This window comes from Coptis chinensis, chromosome 5 (assembly GCF_015680905.1).
Source record: "Coptis chinensis isolate HL-2020 chromosome 5, ASM1568090v1, whole genome shotgun sequence".
NCBI lineage: Eukaryota > Viridiplantae > Streptophyta > Magnoliopsida > Ranunculales > Ranunculaceae > Coptis > Coptis chinensis.
Window position 1 is genome coordinate 73,463,030 of NC_141460.1, and position 18,212 is coordinate 73,481,241.

Sequence of the window (18,212 nt, forward strand, 5' to 3'; positions counted from 1 at the left end):
GTGATATGAACAAAAAATGTTCATAGCTCATGACTGTGGTATGAACAAAGAATGGTTAATTTGAGATACCCCCTTGTTTTGCAGTGAGAGGAGTGATTTTTCCTGATAATAATATCATCTTTATTTTTGTTTTGGTAAACGGTTGAGATTAGATCATCTCATTTATTTTAGATCGGCAGTCGAGATTAGATCTAACCATTTTGGTAGTCTTCCACACGTGCACAACTTATACATTGTCGTATATAAACTTTCTCTGTTATATAGTGTTGTACACAACTTATATAGTGAGGTATGAACATTGATTTTACCCCAAATATGTATGAACAATGAATGTTCATATGAACAATGAGTGTTCATAGCTCATATTGGGGTATGAACAGTGATTGTTCATACCCCAAATAAGAGAGGGTACAATGGTCATTTGACTTTCTATTCACAAAAAAAAAAAAAAAAAAAATAGATCCACAAAAAATCCACGACCCCATTCTTCTTCCTCCTAACAAAAGCCATCTCTGCATAAAATTTCATAGTTGGGTATTGATTTGTGTATAATTCTTCAATTTGGAGATGGGTTTAATTTACCTTGGAGTTATCCTCATAAATATGAAGTGGGTGATCGGTTATCTGTTGAAGTGAATTCTTTGGCTTCCATTGAATCATTGATAAAGAAATACCTTATATAGTTATGACACATTTTTTTATGTAAACCATTAGAAGGAATTAAAGATATGGATGGTTGAGTTGAGAATCTTGGTGAGTTTTTGTATCTCTTTGATTCTATTGTTGAGCAGGAGGTAATCAATTTTCAAATGAGTTCTTCAAACTTGATTGAGTTGGGTTTCAAGGATTCAACTTTAATTATATTTTCCTTTTGATTCTTAAGATTTGATTGTGGGTTAACCGGTTCCATTGAGTTTCCAGGCAGAGTTTTCATGAAAAAACGTGGTAGTGGGTTTCTCTGAAAACTTGGTGGTGGGTGTCCCTGTAGTGAGGAGAGAGAGAGGAGGATGAAGAAGAAGAAAGAGGCGTCAGTTTTATCCAATTTTCTAATCTAATTTGTGAAAGAAAAAAATAAAATGACTATTGTACCCTCTCATATTTTGCTTTGTGAAATTAGTGCAAGATCCGGGCGTTGGATCGGGTATAATCGAATGGACGATGAGCTGTTAAGATGGGCTGTCATTTTAAGCTGTCAAGGTAGCCAACCCCTATATATATATATATATATATATATATATATATATATATATATATATTTTTTTTTTTTTTTTTAAGTTAAACTAGGGTTAGGCAAACCCTCACCTGTATTCATTGAATCCTCCTAGAGTACATTCTACCATTGATTTCCTCATCTACAATTTTTCCAGAGACAAAGTCCAAAGGAGGGACAAAACAAACTAACCTATCCTCATTGTTTGTACAGAGAGAAGCTAGATGGTCAGCAAGCCCATTAGTCTCCCTTTAGACATGAGTAAAAGAAATATCAACTAACTGAGTACATAGGTTCTGAATAGATCGCACTAGGTTCAGACAATGCCAAGGAGGCTATTCTCTCTTGGTGATACTATTTATGGCCTTCATTAAGTTAGAAGCCACGATCATCTTAGTATAGCCTTGATCAATGCTGAGTAAGACCCCGGTTTTAATAGCCAGCAACTCTTGATTCAAAATGTACCTGTTAGAGTTACTCCTCGAATGCCAAAATGACACCATCAGCCCCAATAGAACCATCTGAGTTAAGTTTGAAGACATCATCAGGTGGCTTGATCCAAGCAACTTCATTAAATAGATGGGGACTGAATTTAACCATAATACCTAGTCTCTGTACCAGTTGTTGTATTGGCATAGATTCTACCATATCTTTTAGTTGAGCCTGCAAGTAGAATTTCATATCCTTAAGAAGTCTTTCTTTGATAGCAATAACTGGACATGAATTGTTTCTAAACCTTCTGATATTTCGTTCAGTCCAAATATAGTTGGCAGCAGCACACACATAGACCTTGTACACTTCTGCCACCATATTCCTCTTCTGACAGAGCCTCAAAATACTACTCCATTCTCTGTTTGCATTCCTATCATCAGTAGTAATACCAATATGATGCTTAACACCTAACCAAAGTTCTTTGGAATATTGACATTGAAAGAACAAATGTTTGGTGTTTTCCCTCTGTTGATTACACAGGCAGTACTTTGAAGAATGCAAAACTTTTTTCTTAATCAACCTGTCTTGAGTAGGTAGGCTTCCCGAGAACATCTGCCATGAAGTGAAAGAGTGTTTTGGTAACACTAATTTACCCCAAACCAACTTGTGCCATCTTACCTTGTTCAGTGATCTCTTCAGTGCCATGTACGTTGATTTTGATGTGAATCTGCCTGAAGGAGACGGAGTCCAAATGAGAGTATCCTCATGTAATTGATCTTCTATATGTGTACTATAGATAGATTCCTTAAGAGCATTGTCTAATATCAGTTCAACATTTTGATTCCATACACCTTGAGATATCAGCACCTCTACTTTTGTATCATCAGGGAAACTCCAAGCTTGCACAGCAGCTTGGTTGTTGAGGAGGATTCCACTGTCATACCATGGATCATGCCAAAGATAAGTTGTTTTCCCATTAGCTATCCTCAACTTAGACAGTTTGATTGCTTGTTTCCTAGCTTTTAAAACATCTCTCCATACCCAGGAGCAATCCTTTGGAATAGGCATTGTCCAAAACATTTTGTGCTTCATATGTTGTTGCCACACCTAATTCACCCACAAGCTATTCTCTTTAGAAGCAACTTTAAAGACTAACCCACAATATGCAGCTCTGTTCCACCTATACATGTCAGTGATACCCAAACTTCCTTCTTCTTTCGAGCAACAAATTCTTTGCAGTTCATCTACCTTTGGAGGATTTGGTTTGAAAATATTGAGATGGAAGCTGAAGGGAATTCTTCTTCATCAAGTTCCACTGCTGCCAACAAGAAATTAATGAATATGAACAATGAAGATAGAATCAGTGGCTTACACGAACCACTTATTCATCACATCCTCTCTTTCATGAACATGAAAGAAGTTCTCCAAACAAGCCTTCTTTCCAAAATATGGACAAACTTATGGCGATCAGTCCAAACCTGTAAGTTTCATGAAGATTCCTGGACGAATCGTCGGAATCGACTTAATTTCAAATTGAAGAAGAACCAATTGACTAAGTTCAAACTTTTTGTAGGCACGGTTTTGTTTCTCCGAGATGGATTTGATATAGACAAGTTCGATATGTATTTCCTCTCTACCGAATATGATGATTCCAGACTGATTGATAGATGGGTTACTTATGCTAAAAAACGACGAGTTCAAGTGCTTAGACTTGGTGGTGTATCTATTCTGCCATTAAAAATAGTATGTTTATCTGGCCGAGTTAAGACTTTGGAATTACTTGGGATCTCTCTTCCGAGTAATAGTCATGGGGATTTAGTTTTGGACTTGCCAATTGTGGAAAGTTTTGTTATTGATTATTGTGACCATATTGCGATTAGAAGGGTTGCAATATCTGGTCCTAAACTTAAGTACTTGCAGCTGGAGAATATTTTTCAAGGAATTAATTATAAAACCTCGATTAAGATATCTGCGGTGCCCCCTCTCGCATCACTCAAATGCATTGGCTATACCTACGAAGACTACACCTTGGAGAGTCTTTCAGCTCTAGTTACTGTTGAGATTGACACATATGTGTATTACGGGGATAAAGATGTAGATGATGTGGCAACCCTCAATATTTCAGTTAGTAGATGTTTGAGTAGCATCCTAAAAGGAATCACTAATGCAAAGTCGCTTAATCTATCAGGACATGGCTTTCAAGTATGTTTTCTTTCATCTTTCTCTATTGTGAAAATAGCTTCAGCTAGCATTGTGTACTTTTTTTTTTATTAGTGAGAACTCAATTATTTCAATTGTATAAAGCTGTTAGAACATTGGGAAAACAAATATGTTTTATGGTTTCTTTTCTATTTTATTTTTGGTCAAGAAGTTTGGAACACAATAATTTTAACTAACACTATTTTAAATAAGTATGTCTGGTGACATAACAGATTTGTTGACTACAAACTTAAATGCCAATTTAGACAATCTCTATACTCTGAGGTACCTTTCTTCGAGGAATACCCCTCTACTGATTAAAGCTATGGTGTCGAATTCCAATGGTTTGTAACTCTACTAGGTTGTAAATGGTTGATATATAGATGCACTCCTCAAACAATTCAGTTGTAGCATATGGGAAAAACACCTTTTGTCAAGCACTTCCTCACTGTCAAAATTTTACCTGTGAAGTAGTTGTTTCTATATTGCTCTCTTTTTCATTGTCAGGCTTTTGAAGAATTATCGAATATGTTGGAAGGGGTGCCAGTTTCAGTCCAAAGTTTGAAGTATCTTAAGCTTACAAAATGGTGTGACAAATCTTACATCTATTCATTGGTAAACTGTTAGAGGTTTCCCCACTTTTAGAAACTCTTATCTTGGAAAGAATCAGAGTATTGATCGATAACTATATCATATTTCAGGTTTTTTCAACTCTTATCTTGTAGTTATATAGTTACAGCTTAAAGTTACCAACTACTAAGTTCATCAAACGCAGCGGAATAATATATAACAAATCAACAACTAGGGTTTCAACTCAATTTAATATTCCTAAAGGGAGCATCAATCCGCCGTACACCAAATGAGTGTGGGAGAGGAACAAATTCAAATTTTTTACTCAACTTGTATGGTTCTTCTACATTGTTGTTGGTACGTATTGTTGGGTATAGTTGAACTTTTTTAGATTAATTGTATATTGTGGAATTGATGTAACTTTTAAAATTTTGACTATAGACTTGGTTTTATGAGAGGTTCCGCTTGTATCCATCGACTCGTGAACCAAAATTTGTATTCCCTGTGGCTTGCAGATGGAAAAATACCAGGGATCGACCTCACAGAAAGCAATCGTATCAAGTTATCAGAGATGAGTTGAACACACTCCGCGAGGATCAAGTTAGTGTCTTATTAGTACCAACAATTTATAAAACACATTATGCCTGGCATACTGTTACTAATATTAATTTGTTTCTTAGGTTGTCTGGCAGCCATGGGATAAGTGGCTGAATACTCCTAATTTTGCCTTTTTGTCTTCACTTTTGGTCCCGACACCTACATGGCTGATCCACTTCAATTATGTAGAGAAGTATATTCCTGATCGTTGTCTGAGGCAATTTGGGTTTCAACAACATATACCAGCCCCGCCAGATATATGGGACAGTGAAGCGAAATCGAAATTCATGGAAAAATGTGTTAGGGAGTGGAATGATTGGTGGATGGGTCATTGTGAACACGTAGTAGACTACCCTCAGGATACGAGTGAAGTGTATCTGGGTTGGTACCTAGATCACTGTTTGACTCGAGTTACACCACTGGCATTTGGCGAGTTATTGTTCATGGATAGCTGGCATCGAGAGGTGATTTTTTATGAATCTATTAGTTTGCTCTATACCCCAACTTCAACTATGATGTGATGAATGACTTGAAAAAAAATTAAAATTGGTGTTCAAATAAATAGTCTGATGGTGACCTACCCATGCCCTGTTGTTGTCAATCTATGATGGACTTGTCATTACAATAGTCTCGTTATTTTTGTTTACTTATGGTTAACTCTATAATTGATGTAATCATTAACAGGTTATTGTAAGTTTCGTCTTTCTTGTAGAGGGAGCACTCTGTTCAGTTTGCAAAGTTGGTTGAACCAATAATGCTAAATACTCGTGATCAAGAAATCCCTCCATAGTTGCATTCGATGCTTGCGAAGATATTAAAAGATTCCTCAATACAACAAAACCCACGTACGAGTAGTGAGCAATGTGACCTGACTGCAACTGATCCTGGATTGGTATCGACTTATACAAGCTCCGATAGTGGCAGTGACACGGACGGAGAGGCTGAAGATGACAGTGATGATGATGCTCCAACTGATGACACTTTAGCCACTTATCTTGATAGCAAATCCATTAGGGCCCATTATGGAGGGATTTGGGTTGGTAAAAAGATGAGAGGGATGAAAGTGTGGGTGTATAATGGTGGTCAAGTTGGTTTTTCTCCAGAGATGCAACTTAGTGAAATGACAAGAGCAATGTTGTTTAATTGGATTCGAGAAGTTATTGAATGTCCCTCTGATGAAAATGTTACTGTTTGTTGGCTGGTTAAGGGCATGAAAATTACACTAGAGACTAACGACGCGGTGATAGAGTTCTTTGCCAATTCGGCTCCTCACGAAGATTGGCTCGTTCATATTTATGTGGACTTTGTGCAAGATCTGACAGAGACGGTCCTACCAAGAATTCAACCAACCAACCAAGATGGTGAGTATTCCTTTTCCATCTTCACTTGTCATTGTCACATGATTTTCCTAAGTTTAGTGGGTGAAACTGAGAAGGACTGAAAGACTAAGGTTGTGTTTGTTTAGTGGCAAATGGGGGTGGCAAATTTTATTTTCCCACTAGATGCACCATTAGCCAGTGTTTGGCTGCATTTAAGGGTAGTGGCAAACATTATTCCCTATTTGCCGGCAAACGAAATTTTCCCACTAGAAGTGGGAAAATAGAATCCACCTCCCTAAACTCTTTTGCCAGCATGAAAATCACTGAAATTTTCCCACTATGACCAAAACATTTGCCACCATCAATCTATCACACTCATCTCCTTCTCTCGCTCGCATCTCTATGTCTCGACAAGTAATCTCTCATCTCTCACTTCACTCAATTTCTAACTCAAATAACTCAAACAACAATCTCTTTAATCAATTCAATCTGTTTTGAATCGACCAACAGTTTAAAATTTGACATGTTTTGTTGTAAATTTAACATTCTCGCATCTCTCTCTCATTTTCTCACTGTGTTTTTTTTTCTCTCTTTCTCAGATTTGGTCGTTCTTCTTCAGAATCTCTCTCTAGCTCGCCAACTCATTTGCCATCGTATGATTTTGGGTTTGATTTCTTTTTTGGGGTTTTGATTTCGTTCTCACTGTAATTGGTATTATTTGGTTTGGTTTGGTTTGGTTTTGATTTTGATTTTACTGAAAATAGTGTATGTTGAACAAGGCTTGTAGATTTGGTTGAACTATTTCATTGATTGATATGGTAATATGTTTGACTGTTGTTTGATTGGACATGGTATGATATGATATGAACTATTTCGTTGACAATGATATTGAAAAAGTTTAGTTTGTTGTTTGCAAGCTTCTTTTTTTGAGTTTGTCAATCTTGAATTGGATGATTTACTAATTGCACTAAGCATCATAAAGATATTTCGGCTGTGTTTGGTTCGCTGAAAATCAATTCCAAATTGAAATTAGATTCTTTGATTTGTGCTTCCTTGAATTGGTTTTTCAAGAAACTGGATTATGTTTGTCTGGTTATAAATGGGAAAATTTATTTTTAGTTGATTTAGCTCGGGAGTACCCAATCAAGGCTTATGAAACCTGTGAAGCATTCAATTAAAACTAGCTATCTTCACATCTCTCCTCCTCTCTCTCCTAGCGTCGGGTGGCCAAAGTTAGAAAACAACTTTTTTCTGAAAGTGGAGGTTGCTTTCCTCCTTTTCAACCCATTTAAAAAATCCGTTTTCCAATTTTTCATTTTCTAGGTTGAACCAAACAGTTGAAAGTTTTCAATTTCCATGAAAACACTTTCTTTTCCTCACTTTTCCTTGAACCAAACACAGCCTTCATGTTAGATAGAATACAAGGAAGCAAACCCCATAAAAAAATTGGTCGAACCATAATTTAAACATTCTCATCTATGATATGGAAAGGCCCCACTAAATTCACATCACATATGAGTACATGTCTGAATGAATTTGATGCAACGACCATAGGCACATGAACCATTATGTGAGAAAATTTTCCAAACTCGTTTAGGTGTTGAATGAGGGCTTCTTTTTTTCTCATCGTCAAGTAAGAATTTAAATCAATTTAGTGAATGCATTTTTTAAAATATGATAGATAGATACATTTCTTTGCTATTTTTGTTCTAACATATTATTTGGGAGTTGAATTAGTATGGATCTTTTGTTATTTTTTTTTGTCTCAAACTAGGTATGGTAGTGCTATGAACCCTTTGAGTGGTGTTGTGAATCAAACTAGGTGGTGGTAGTGTGTGTATGTGAGTGTGTGTGTAGGTAGTGGTGGTAGTATGGTGTATGTGAGAGTGTGTGTGCAGGTGGTGGTGGTAGTGTGATGAGTGTGTGTGTGCTAGTGGTGGTGGTAGTGTGATGAGTGTGGTGACTGTGTGCAGGTGGTGGTGGTGGTAGTGTGTGTGACTGTGGTGTTGTGAGTGTGTGCGAGTGTGGTGTGTGTGAGTGTGTGCTGGGTGGTGAGTGTGTGTGTGTGACTGTGGTGTTGTGTGCTGGGTGGTGAGTGTGTGTGTGTGACTGTGGTGTTGTGTGTTGTGGTGAGTGTGTGCGAGTGTGGTGTGTGTGAGTGTGTGCTGGGTGGTAAGTGTGTGCGAGTGTGGTGTGTGTGAGTGTGTGTTGGGTAGTGTGTTGTTGCTGCTGGGTGGAGTGTTTGTGTGCAGGTTGGTTTAGATGGTTGGGTGGGTGTTGTTGCTACTGCAAGGTGCTAGGTGTTGCCGCGTCTTTGGGGTGCTAGTGGAAGGTGCCGGGTGTTGTTCTTTGCTTCTTTGCAAGGTGTTGGGGTGTTGGGCGTCTTTGGGGTGTTATTAAGTCTTTGGGTATTCTTCTTTGCTCACTGGGTGGTTGATGTGTGATGGGTGCTTTAGCGTCTTTGGGGGTCTTCTTCTATCTTCTTTGCTATTGGTGCTACCATCACCGGTGTCTTTGCTCACCGTTGCAAGGTGTTGGGTGGTGGTGCTGTTGGGTGCTACGTCTTTATTCTTCTTTGCTATTTGGTCGCCGTTGCAAAGGCGTTGGGTGTTATGTCTTTTCTTTGGAGGAGCTCTTTGCAGTTTGGTATTCCATGTTTTGCATATGTGAGTAGAGGTTTCAAGCATTTAATTTAATAGGATGTTTGGTTTTTAAAATTCTTATGTTGGACTAGGTTTTGAATTGTCTAATTTACTTGCTTAATTTGGTAGTTCCATCTTTGCAATAGTTGATGATCCTTGGTGATGTATCAAGATGATGAGTTAATGAAATGGTGTTGTAGAAATATTGTAGTATGTTAGTGGTGTGATGATGTTTATTGAAAGCAAATGGGATATTGGAATTTGGATTTGTTTCTCCAATGGAGGTGTTTGTTCACCCGCCATACTTGGAAAGTTCACGTAGTTGGAATTCAATGTTCTTTCTATTTTTATACTTCATTGAGTTTGGAAACCAAAAAAATAATATTTCTAAAAAGTTAAAAAATCATTTGCCACGGAAAAAAAAACCCATGTAAACAAACGTTGGCAAAACTGGCAAATCTCATAATTTCCCACTATGAATTTTTGCAAACAAACACTGGCAAACTAAAATTTTCCCACTACAAATTAGCCTGGCAAAACTCTAGTGGGAAAATGCTGACAAATCTAATATTTTCCCACTAGAGATTTGCCACTAAACAAACACAGCCTAAGAGTATGAACATTCAGTGTTTATAGTGCACTAGGAGTATGAGTGGACTATGAACATTGAATGTTCATAGTCCAACAAGAGTATGAACATTCATTGTTCATAGTCCACTAGGAGTATGAACACTGATTGTTCATAGTCCAACAAGAGTATGAACATTCAATGTTCGTAGTCCACTCATATATGAACATTCAATGGTCATACTCCTAGTGGACTATGAACACTGAGTATGAACAACAAAGGAAAGGAAGGAGAGAGAAAAAATGGGACCCATGATTGTCCTTAACTCATTACTAGTTTCGGCTCTTGAGTTCTCGACTCAAGCTCAAAGCCATATGCCTTCTGAACAACGTACATGGATGTCCACCTAAGCAAAAAACTGGCCTTTAGATTAATTGATCCGACACACTATTTAGAGTACGAAAGTGAGTAAATTATGGTGAGTAAACCGACCCCTTCCCTATATCTATATTTCTTCGGCCGTTTGAGAGTCAGTTGAATGTGAATTTGTTCTTTACTTAAATAGTTCAATTTGTTATTTAGGTATATTATAGGGCATCTTATATATTTGACAATGTAGCTAAAGACAATATAGTGTTCTTAATTGTATTTTATTGTTTTTCACATATACTGATGTTCTGAGGCATCCAGCTCCATTACCTACTTCCACAATTGTCAAGGAAACACAAGCAGGTGAAACGACAGTGCAAGGGGCATCAGATTTTCAGCAAGAAGGACCCTCGGTGCCGCAACTACAAAGAGATGTAGTTGACATTGGCAAACAAAAGAAGGAGAATAAGCAGAAGCTTGGTGTTGAAGAGTCAAATTCCACTCCTAGAGTTGCCAGGATTACAAGATCGATGAAGCGTCTGGAAGGCTGACATTTATGGAGTTTTACGCCAAAGCAATGTTACATTGGCGTAGTGTTTCTCTTCATAAACAGACGAGTGTTTCTCTTCATCAAGTATTTTGGCAATGTAAATAATCAGGTGACAAAGTTACAATCTTAGTTTGAAGTGTGTTAGTTGGCAGCCGATGCAAATCCAGAAGATTGTAAGCTTCTTCAAGACTTGGAAACTAAAGAAAGATGTTTAATCAATGCATAATCAAATAGATTCCATGGCAGCTTAAGGATAGAATCAAATAGATTCCATTGCAACTATGTCCCAATCGATATTCAATTATGTTACTATTGAGACATCTGCACAGCCTAAGCCATGAAAATCTATGAAAACATATAATCAATCAATCAATTAGTATATGACATTTACATTAACTTAATGCGAAATCCGTGGCAATCAATCTTCCCTACATCAATTGTACCAGTCATTTACCAAAAAACCAAACCCAACAGAGACTCGACTATACATAAATGAAAAGAAGCCTTGATTGCATACATCCATTGAGGGACTCAAGCCATCATCCGCACATTTTTGTTTAACTACGTACAAGGGATTACAAGCCTGCCTAATACATTAGACCTAGTCAATTAGGAGAACACCCTCCCAGCCACCACTACCATCACATCAAAGCCATACAATTCACTTTAATCTTCTTAGCTTACATGAACCCATACTTCCACCAAATCTTAGTCTCATGTCTATCAAAGACTCATTTTAACACCACAATCATTCATTACATTTCAAAATCTTCATAGCCTTCTTTGCACGATGTTTCAACATTTTCTTTGGAGTGAATCTACTCTTATTGAGCTATTTACAATTGGAAATTTTTCGCATAATCCTGCACACAAATATGCCACAGTCCACCCTGTTACATGGAAAATATTATTAGTATCCGAACTTTATCTATTGCGATGAAATGAACTAGTTCTTAAACATCTCTAACAACTACAGTATAATCCATATAAAGCTAAGATGACTATCACCATCCATTCCTTCTAGCTTGCTTGACCAAACCACCATGAATTATTTGTACGCATGTATTAACTTACATTTCAAATCGAACATGTGTACATTATCTATCACACCATCTTCTGATAATTTATTCTGAGAAATACTGAGTATCTTCTACTCAGATTTTCTCAGAAATACTTAGAAATTCTCGGAAGATACCAGAAAAAAAAACTATCTGGTAAAGGATATTTTACTCAGGATGGTTATATTCTGAGGAAGTTACCCGTTCCCCCAAATTGCGTGTCGATACCTGAAATTTCTGATGGAATTAGCATTATGTCATCTGTAAGTTCATACTTAATGTCACTGACTATTATTTCTCAAGTTATGCAACGGTGCTTTCAAGTCTTGGTGGTTCTTAATTCTTGTCGACCAACTCATGTAAGTGAACCTTTTTCATTCAATTACCTTCTCTTCAAATGTAATACGTTCAGCAATTTCGAGTGGCAGACCAATTTTATTCACTTCAACCTGATGAGACTTGAAATATGGATGACCCGATCTTGAGCACTTTATAATTTCCACTTGTTTAAGATATTTCCTGAGTATTGATAAAGATCCTGGAAATTGGTTTGCCACTCAAAATTGCCTAAAGGATTACATTTGAAGAGAAGGTAACTAAACGAAATAAGGTTTACCTACAAGAGTTGGTCGACAAGAAATAAGAACCACCAAGACTTGAAAGCACCGTTCCATAACTTGTGAAATTATAGTCAGTGACATTAAGTAAGAAGTTACAAATGACATCATGCTAATTCCATCAAAAATTTTGGGTATCTACATGCAATTTGGGGGAACGGGTAACTTCTGAAGAATATAGTCATCCTGAGTAAAATATCCTTGACTAGAAAGCTTCTTTCTGATATCTTCTAAGAATTTATGAGAATTTTTTAGTAGAAGATACTTTGTCATACTATGACGTATTTCTCAGAATAAATTTCTGATACTATGACGTATACTTTGTGATACTATGACGTATTTCTCATAAGATAATCTGTGATACTCAGTACTTCACAAAATAAATTTCTTAGAATTTTTTAGTAGAAGATACTCAGTATTTCTCAGAAGATACTCTTAGAATATATGACATGTGTATGTACATACACACGTTTGATTTGAAATGCAAGTTAATACACGCGTACGTATAATATAAAGGATATAAGAATTCCCACCTAAAGCATATAAGAATTCCCACCTAAAGTCAACTAAAACACGAAGAATATATATATATATATATATAAAGACTATCACCATTCAGGTTTCCTTCTATCTTGCATGACCAAGCCACCATCGATGAAGCTAAAGTTTCAATAGTCCAAATCGATAACCAAAGAAACTAATATACAACCACAGTGACTCATCAAGTGATATATTCTTCTAAAATATGAAAAGAGTTCTTACTTTAGACTCACAAGAATAATCAAAATCATCTTAACCAATTCGGGCCCCTAAACTATTGAGCATCTCAAAAGCAATGAATTCAACTCTACCATGTCAACTTTTGATCTACAACTTTGGTGAGCCCATGACATGCCATTTAGGCCCCTAAACTTCAATGGTTTGATCATAAAGTTACCTAGTTGCCCGTTTTCACGAGAAACTCCACCAACCCTTGAGCAATGGTGTCATTTCACATAGCAGAAGTGAAGAACACTTCAACTAAGTTAAATAAGGTAATTGAATGGGAGAGGGGCACAAAAAATACTATTAATGATCAACAAATTGTGTACGTTTTCAAAGCTTAGTCTCCTTTTAATGTGTTGCCTAAGACTTGAATTCAACTAGGTAAACTGGTAGAAAACAACTTCCTACCAACAGTAGAACTCAAAATAACCATTAATTTTCTTTTCTAAATAATTAAATATAAACTAGGGGTATTTAGACTTTGGTCCTAACAATAGTCGGTTTATTAGGGTTTGGTCCAGAAAAGCTTGAATATTAGGGTTTAGTCCTAGTTTTGGTTGTTGATTGTCAGTCAACTGAATTGACTATGGTCAATCTGTTGGTATTTTTGAAATGACAATAATACCCCTTGCGTGCAACATCACCGAATATATAAGTTAGACTTTGATACAATAAATAAGGTCATCTTCTAGGACTTGGTCCCTACTATTATTTGACAAATTAGAGTTTAGTCCTACTTGTCAACCATTAAATAATGGGCCGAAACACTTTTGCTCTCTACAATCTGGAAGGAAAATTAAACTTCTATATTCACCAAATAAGGGATGAAATTGCTTTGAGTGAGGTTGATTTGAAATTGCTTTACTATGATTGACACTTTGACAAAGGGGTACTACGAGCATCTTGAATTGGTTGATTGAGGAGCTGCTGAAGATTATGTTTTGCCTTACCAATCATCAAAAGTTTAATAAGAGTCTTGGACTTCTACTACATGTGTCATTCTATATTGGAGAATTTTGTTGTGAATTATGAAATGAAAACCGTGTTGGCCAACGATACAAATCGTACATATGTTGTATTCTCTTGATACAAAAGCCATCCAATATTCCAATGCTTACAGAGTTCTCTGAGGCACACGGCACGCTGTGAAATGATTATTTGGCACTAAGAGACATTCACAAATTACAATTGACTATTTAATTCAATGCTTTAGATCAATCTACAACCCGTTCAGAAATTGCTCGCCTCCATCCAAAGAAGAATCTCAGATTTTATAAAACAAAATGTCAGTCAAAATAAAATAAATGATTAGAGACTTTACTTCACACCGTTGAGCAAAATAAGAAACAGGTGAAAAGCCATGACCCCTTGTACAATGACTACAGATATCAAAATCCAAAAATTTAGTTGGCACACAAACTTTCGGTTGGTGGAGTGGAGTGAAAATGAAAATACACTGAAGAGAGGCTAAACACGTAATACCGAGCTTCCCGCTTCAACCAAATTTGAAGCCACCAGGTGGAGGTGGTTTGTCAGATCCAAAGTTAAAGCCTTGTGGTGTGCCATCTACACCATCTTGAAAATTATGTTCTTCCTCTTCATCCTCAAGCCAGTACTTCTCCAGTAACTTCATAGCCTTTTTGTAGATCTCATTGTTGTCATGGCTCTGCAGATTTTCTATCTTATCTAATCCCCCACAGTCGTCAACCATCTATGCAAATTTGTTCACCCCACCGCTTTCACCCATCTCCTTATCAGTTTCGTCTAGTCCTGGTAAACACGGAGAGAGCTTTGCTTTCTTCATAGTAGTCAAGTCATATTAGCACCTCTGGTTGTTCAGTCCCCTATTTCGGCCCATTCTTTAATGGTTGACAAGTAGGACTAAACTCTAATTTGTCAAATAACAGTAGGGACCAAGACTTAGAAGATGACCTTATTTCTTGTATCAAAGTCTAACTTATATATTCACATGATGTTGCACGCGAGGGGTATTATTGTCATTTCAAAAATACAAATAGATTGACCACAGTCAACTCAGTTGACTGACAGTCAACAACCAAAACTATGACTAAACCCTAATATTCAAGCTTTTCTGGACCAAACCCTAATAAACCAACTATTGTTAGGACCAAAGTCTAAAAAACCCTATAAACTATTGAAGGAATAAACTATTAACTACATGACAACTTTAATTGGTAAGAAATTAAAATAAACTAATACTAGAAAAACTAAGGGCGCTGTCAGATTTTGACAGTGTCAGTGACACTTAGTTACAGGATCCTTGTATACCACACGTGTTGCACCCACTCTGGAGCCTCAATTCTGCACTCCCCAATAGGATCCTCCTTCGAACCTTGCTCCTAACTAGGTTACAAAATAGGTTCAATAACTTGCATGATATAACTCGTTATTGAATATTCGCTTATTTACCTTTTTCACTTACGTAGTAATAAGTTAATGAATTCAAACTGATGTATGTAACACTTTATTGCAGTATAAATTTGGATTTCTTTATTATAATTATGAGGCTAAGAAATTTAAGAATGGAAAACGATATATGATACGATATACGATTTGATAACTATGAATCTTAATATCTTGTAAGTCCTTACCTCAGTACTGTTAGAGTATGCCACTGTTGGCAACATATGTTTGAATCTGTTATGCATTATAGAGCCAAACAGATCCAAATGAAAAATATGACAATGTTGGCAACATACATGCAGAATTATGTATGTTCAGTGTTTCAGTTTCGAATGAGAAAAGTGACCTGCTGAAGTGACATAACATTGAAGTATGGCTTTTATAATGTCATGGTCGACAAAACTTAGACCTACACATGTACCCACACTATATAAGGGAATATTGTTTTTAGTGCAACAAGTACCACTAGACTTCCATTGCACAACAAGTACCACTAGACTAAAACGCAAACTTCTGTTGCACAACAAGTACCACTAGACTAAAACACAAACAAACCAAATACTAGTAGTATTCAGCACAAAGCTTTATATCTTGGGATGAAATGAAATATTTCTTAGTACTTACAAATCCGAAGGTTGTTATGGGCAATCAACAATCGATGTGGCTTTTCGTGGATTTTGATCATGATGTGGAGGTTCCAACTGAGTGTTTGCAACTTCTTCTTGAACCTTTGCCTTCTGTTGAATGAGATAATACAAGTCTAAATATTAAGCTTAATATTAGATTGAAGGAGCTAACTAATAAATTTGGTTATGGAAGACATATTACACGTGTTATTCTATTTTCATTGTTTACCATTTGCAATACAACTTCGTAGTGTGGGCAATTATTTGGATTTTCTCTTGCTTCGATAGAGTTGTAGAATTTCCAATTCATTGCTAGACTCAAATCTAGCTCCAATAGTGTTAAGTGGTTGTCCACAATGATATGGAAGACCACATGATGCACCTCGTTATGAACTTTGGCCATCATTTCCAACCTTCTCATCACCAAGCACTTAAAACACATTTCTCTTAACTTCTGATCTTTCATCTCAGGTGATATGTATCTCTATGGGGGGAAAAAACTGTAATATTATATGTCAGGTGTTATAGACTATATATTGCCCTCATAAACTGTAAGTATGTGGAATTGAGTTTGATGTTCTTACGTATGCCCAAGAACTAAACACGAGCGATTTGATTTCGGTTCTTTAGTTATTTTCAACATAACTTCCGTACCAGTCGACTAACTGTAAAAAAAATAAAATAAACAGAAAAAGTTGTGTAGTTAGTAAAATGTTGAATTACAGTAGTGTATGATTGAGAATTTAGGTAATAACTTACGTTGCCTGAGAGCATATTATTTTGCAGCAGCCGTTCAAGCTCCACTCCTGCCAAACAACTTTCTCCTTCTTTGTCCTCCCATAATATTGTGCTCTTGAAAATGTTTTTATAGCATTGCGTTAATCTTTCTCTGTCATCATCCCTGATATATCTCAAGCATTTTGATTGTTTTAGCTTTTTCAACCTCACTTCCTGTCGACTAACATAAGTGAAATCATCGAGATCAATAACATTGACCTTTTTCTTATTCTTCTCATTATAAATCCTTTTCTTCTTGTTTTTCTCCCCTGCCACTTCGTTGCCTCCTGTTTCACCCGGATACATGAAGAAACCCTTCTTTGATCTGGTTATTCTGCCAACAGTTGGTGAAGAAGTAGACTGTGTTTCTTTTAAAGCAACAGTACAGCACCGCTTTTTACAACTACTTACTCCTGCTACTGGTGGCTTCAATGTGGGTTCAATTTCAATATGTAGGTCTAATGGTTGTTGCTCTTGCGCTACTTCTTGTGAGGATCCTGCAATAGATGGCCTTTCGTGAGAAAGGCTAATAAAATAAGCCATGAAACGACATACAAAATAAAAACCATAATGACACAGTTCCTTATGAGCGAGACTTATAAGAAATTTAACTAACTACATTCTTACTACATTCAAAGTAAATAGTTCGCCATTCGCTCAATGAGTTGGATCGCCATGGCAAAAAATGGATTGAACATGGTCATAATTCATAACAGCTATCCTAACTCCACATGACTCAATATGGTCTGTATGCCCACTTCTTTCAGAGTGGGGGCTTTAAGAATTTCAACTTGAGCAATATGGGTTCAACTTGAAGTCACCACACACAACCAACAATAACAAACAAGAGTATGACAGTTTTCCCAAGTATATACATTGCAAAACTGCAAGAAATAAAACCTCAGGAGTCAGGAGTCGAAACAAAATTGTCGCCGTCAAAACAATCTTTTAAGACATTATCTATATGTATGATAAGACTATCTATATGGCAATCACTCCTTGAAACAATTTCAGACGATCAGACCTCATCGTGTATGACTCCCTATACCGGTGACCAAACCCGACACTCATACCTGTACGCATACAACAAAAGAGTAAACAATATGCAATTGACAAAGTAAGAATTAGGTAAAAAAAAAACTTACCTTTAGTACAAGCAGCCGAACTTTGTTCACCGAGCCTTTCATTTCCCTCGACGGTGGCAATCTTTCTTGGATCACCTCTACTTTGTGTTTTTGTAGTTCCTTTCTTTAATGGAACATTTATATAAGAAAAGGGATTGTTATAGACAGACATGTTATATACACAAGTATTGACAACTGAAAAGGGATACTAACCATTTCCAGCTTCACCAGTGTCTTCTTCTGAGTCTCTCCCACTACATGACCTTCTAGCACCATGCTCACTCTACAAACCCATTCCACTATCCCCCTGAACTGCTTCTCTTATAATCGATTTGCCTTTATTATTGCTATCTACACAAAAATAT

The 18,212-nt window shown here is 36.6% G+C and overlaps 1 protein-coding gene across 1 annotated transcript; it reads right to left on the reverse strand.

Moving 5' to 3' along the window:
- Window positions 1-1,684: 1,684 nt before the first annotated feature.
- Window positions 1,685-2,710, reverse strand: LOC147498814 (uncharacterized). The gene has a single exon (XM_086563349.1). The coding sequence runs from the start codon at window positions 2,708-2,710 to the stop codon at window positions 1,685-1,687; it is 1,026 nt and encodes a 341-aa protein (XP_086419475.1).
- Window positions 2,711-18,212: the final 15,502 nt, after the last annotated feature.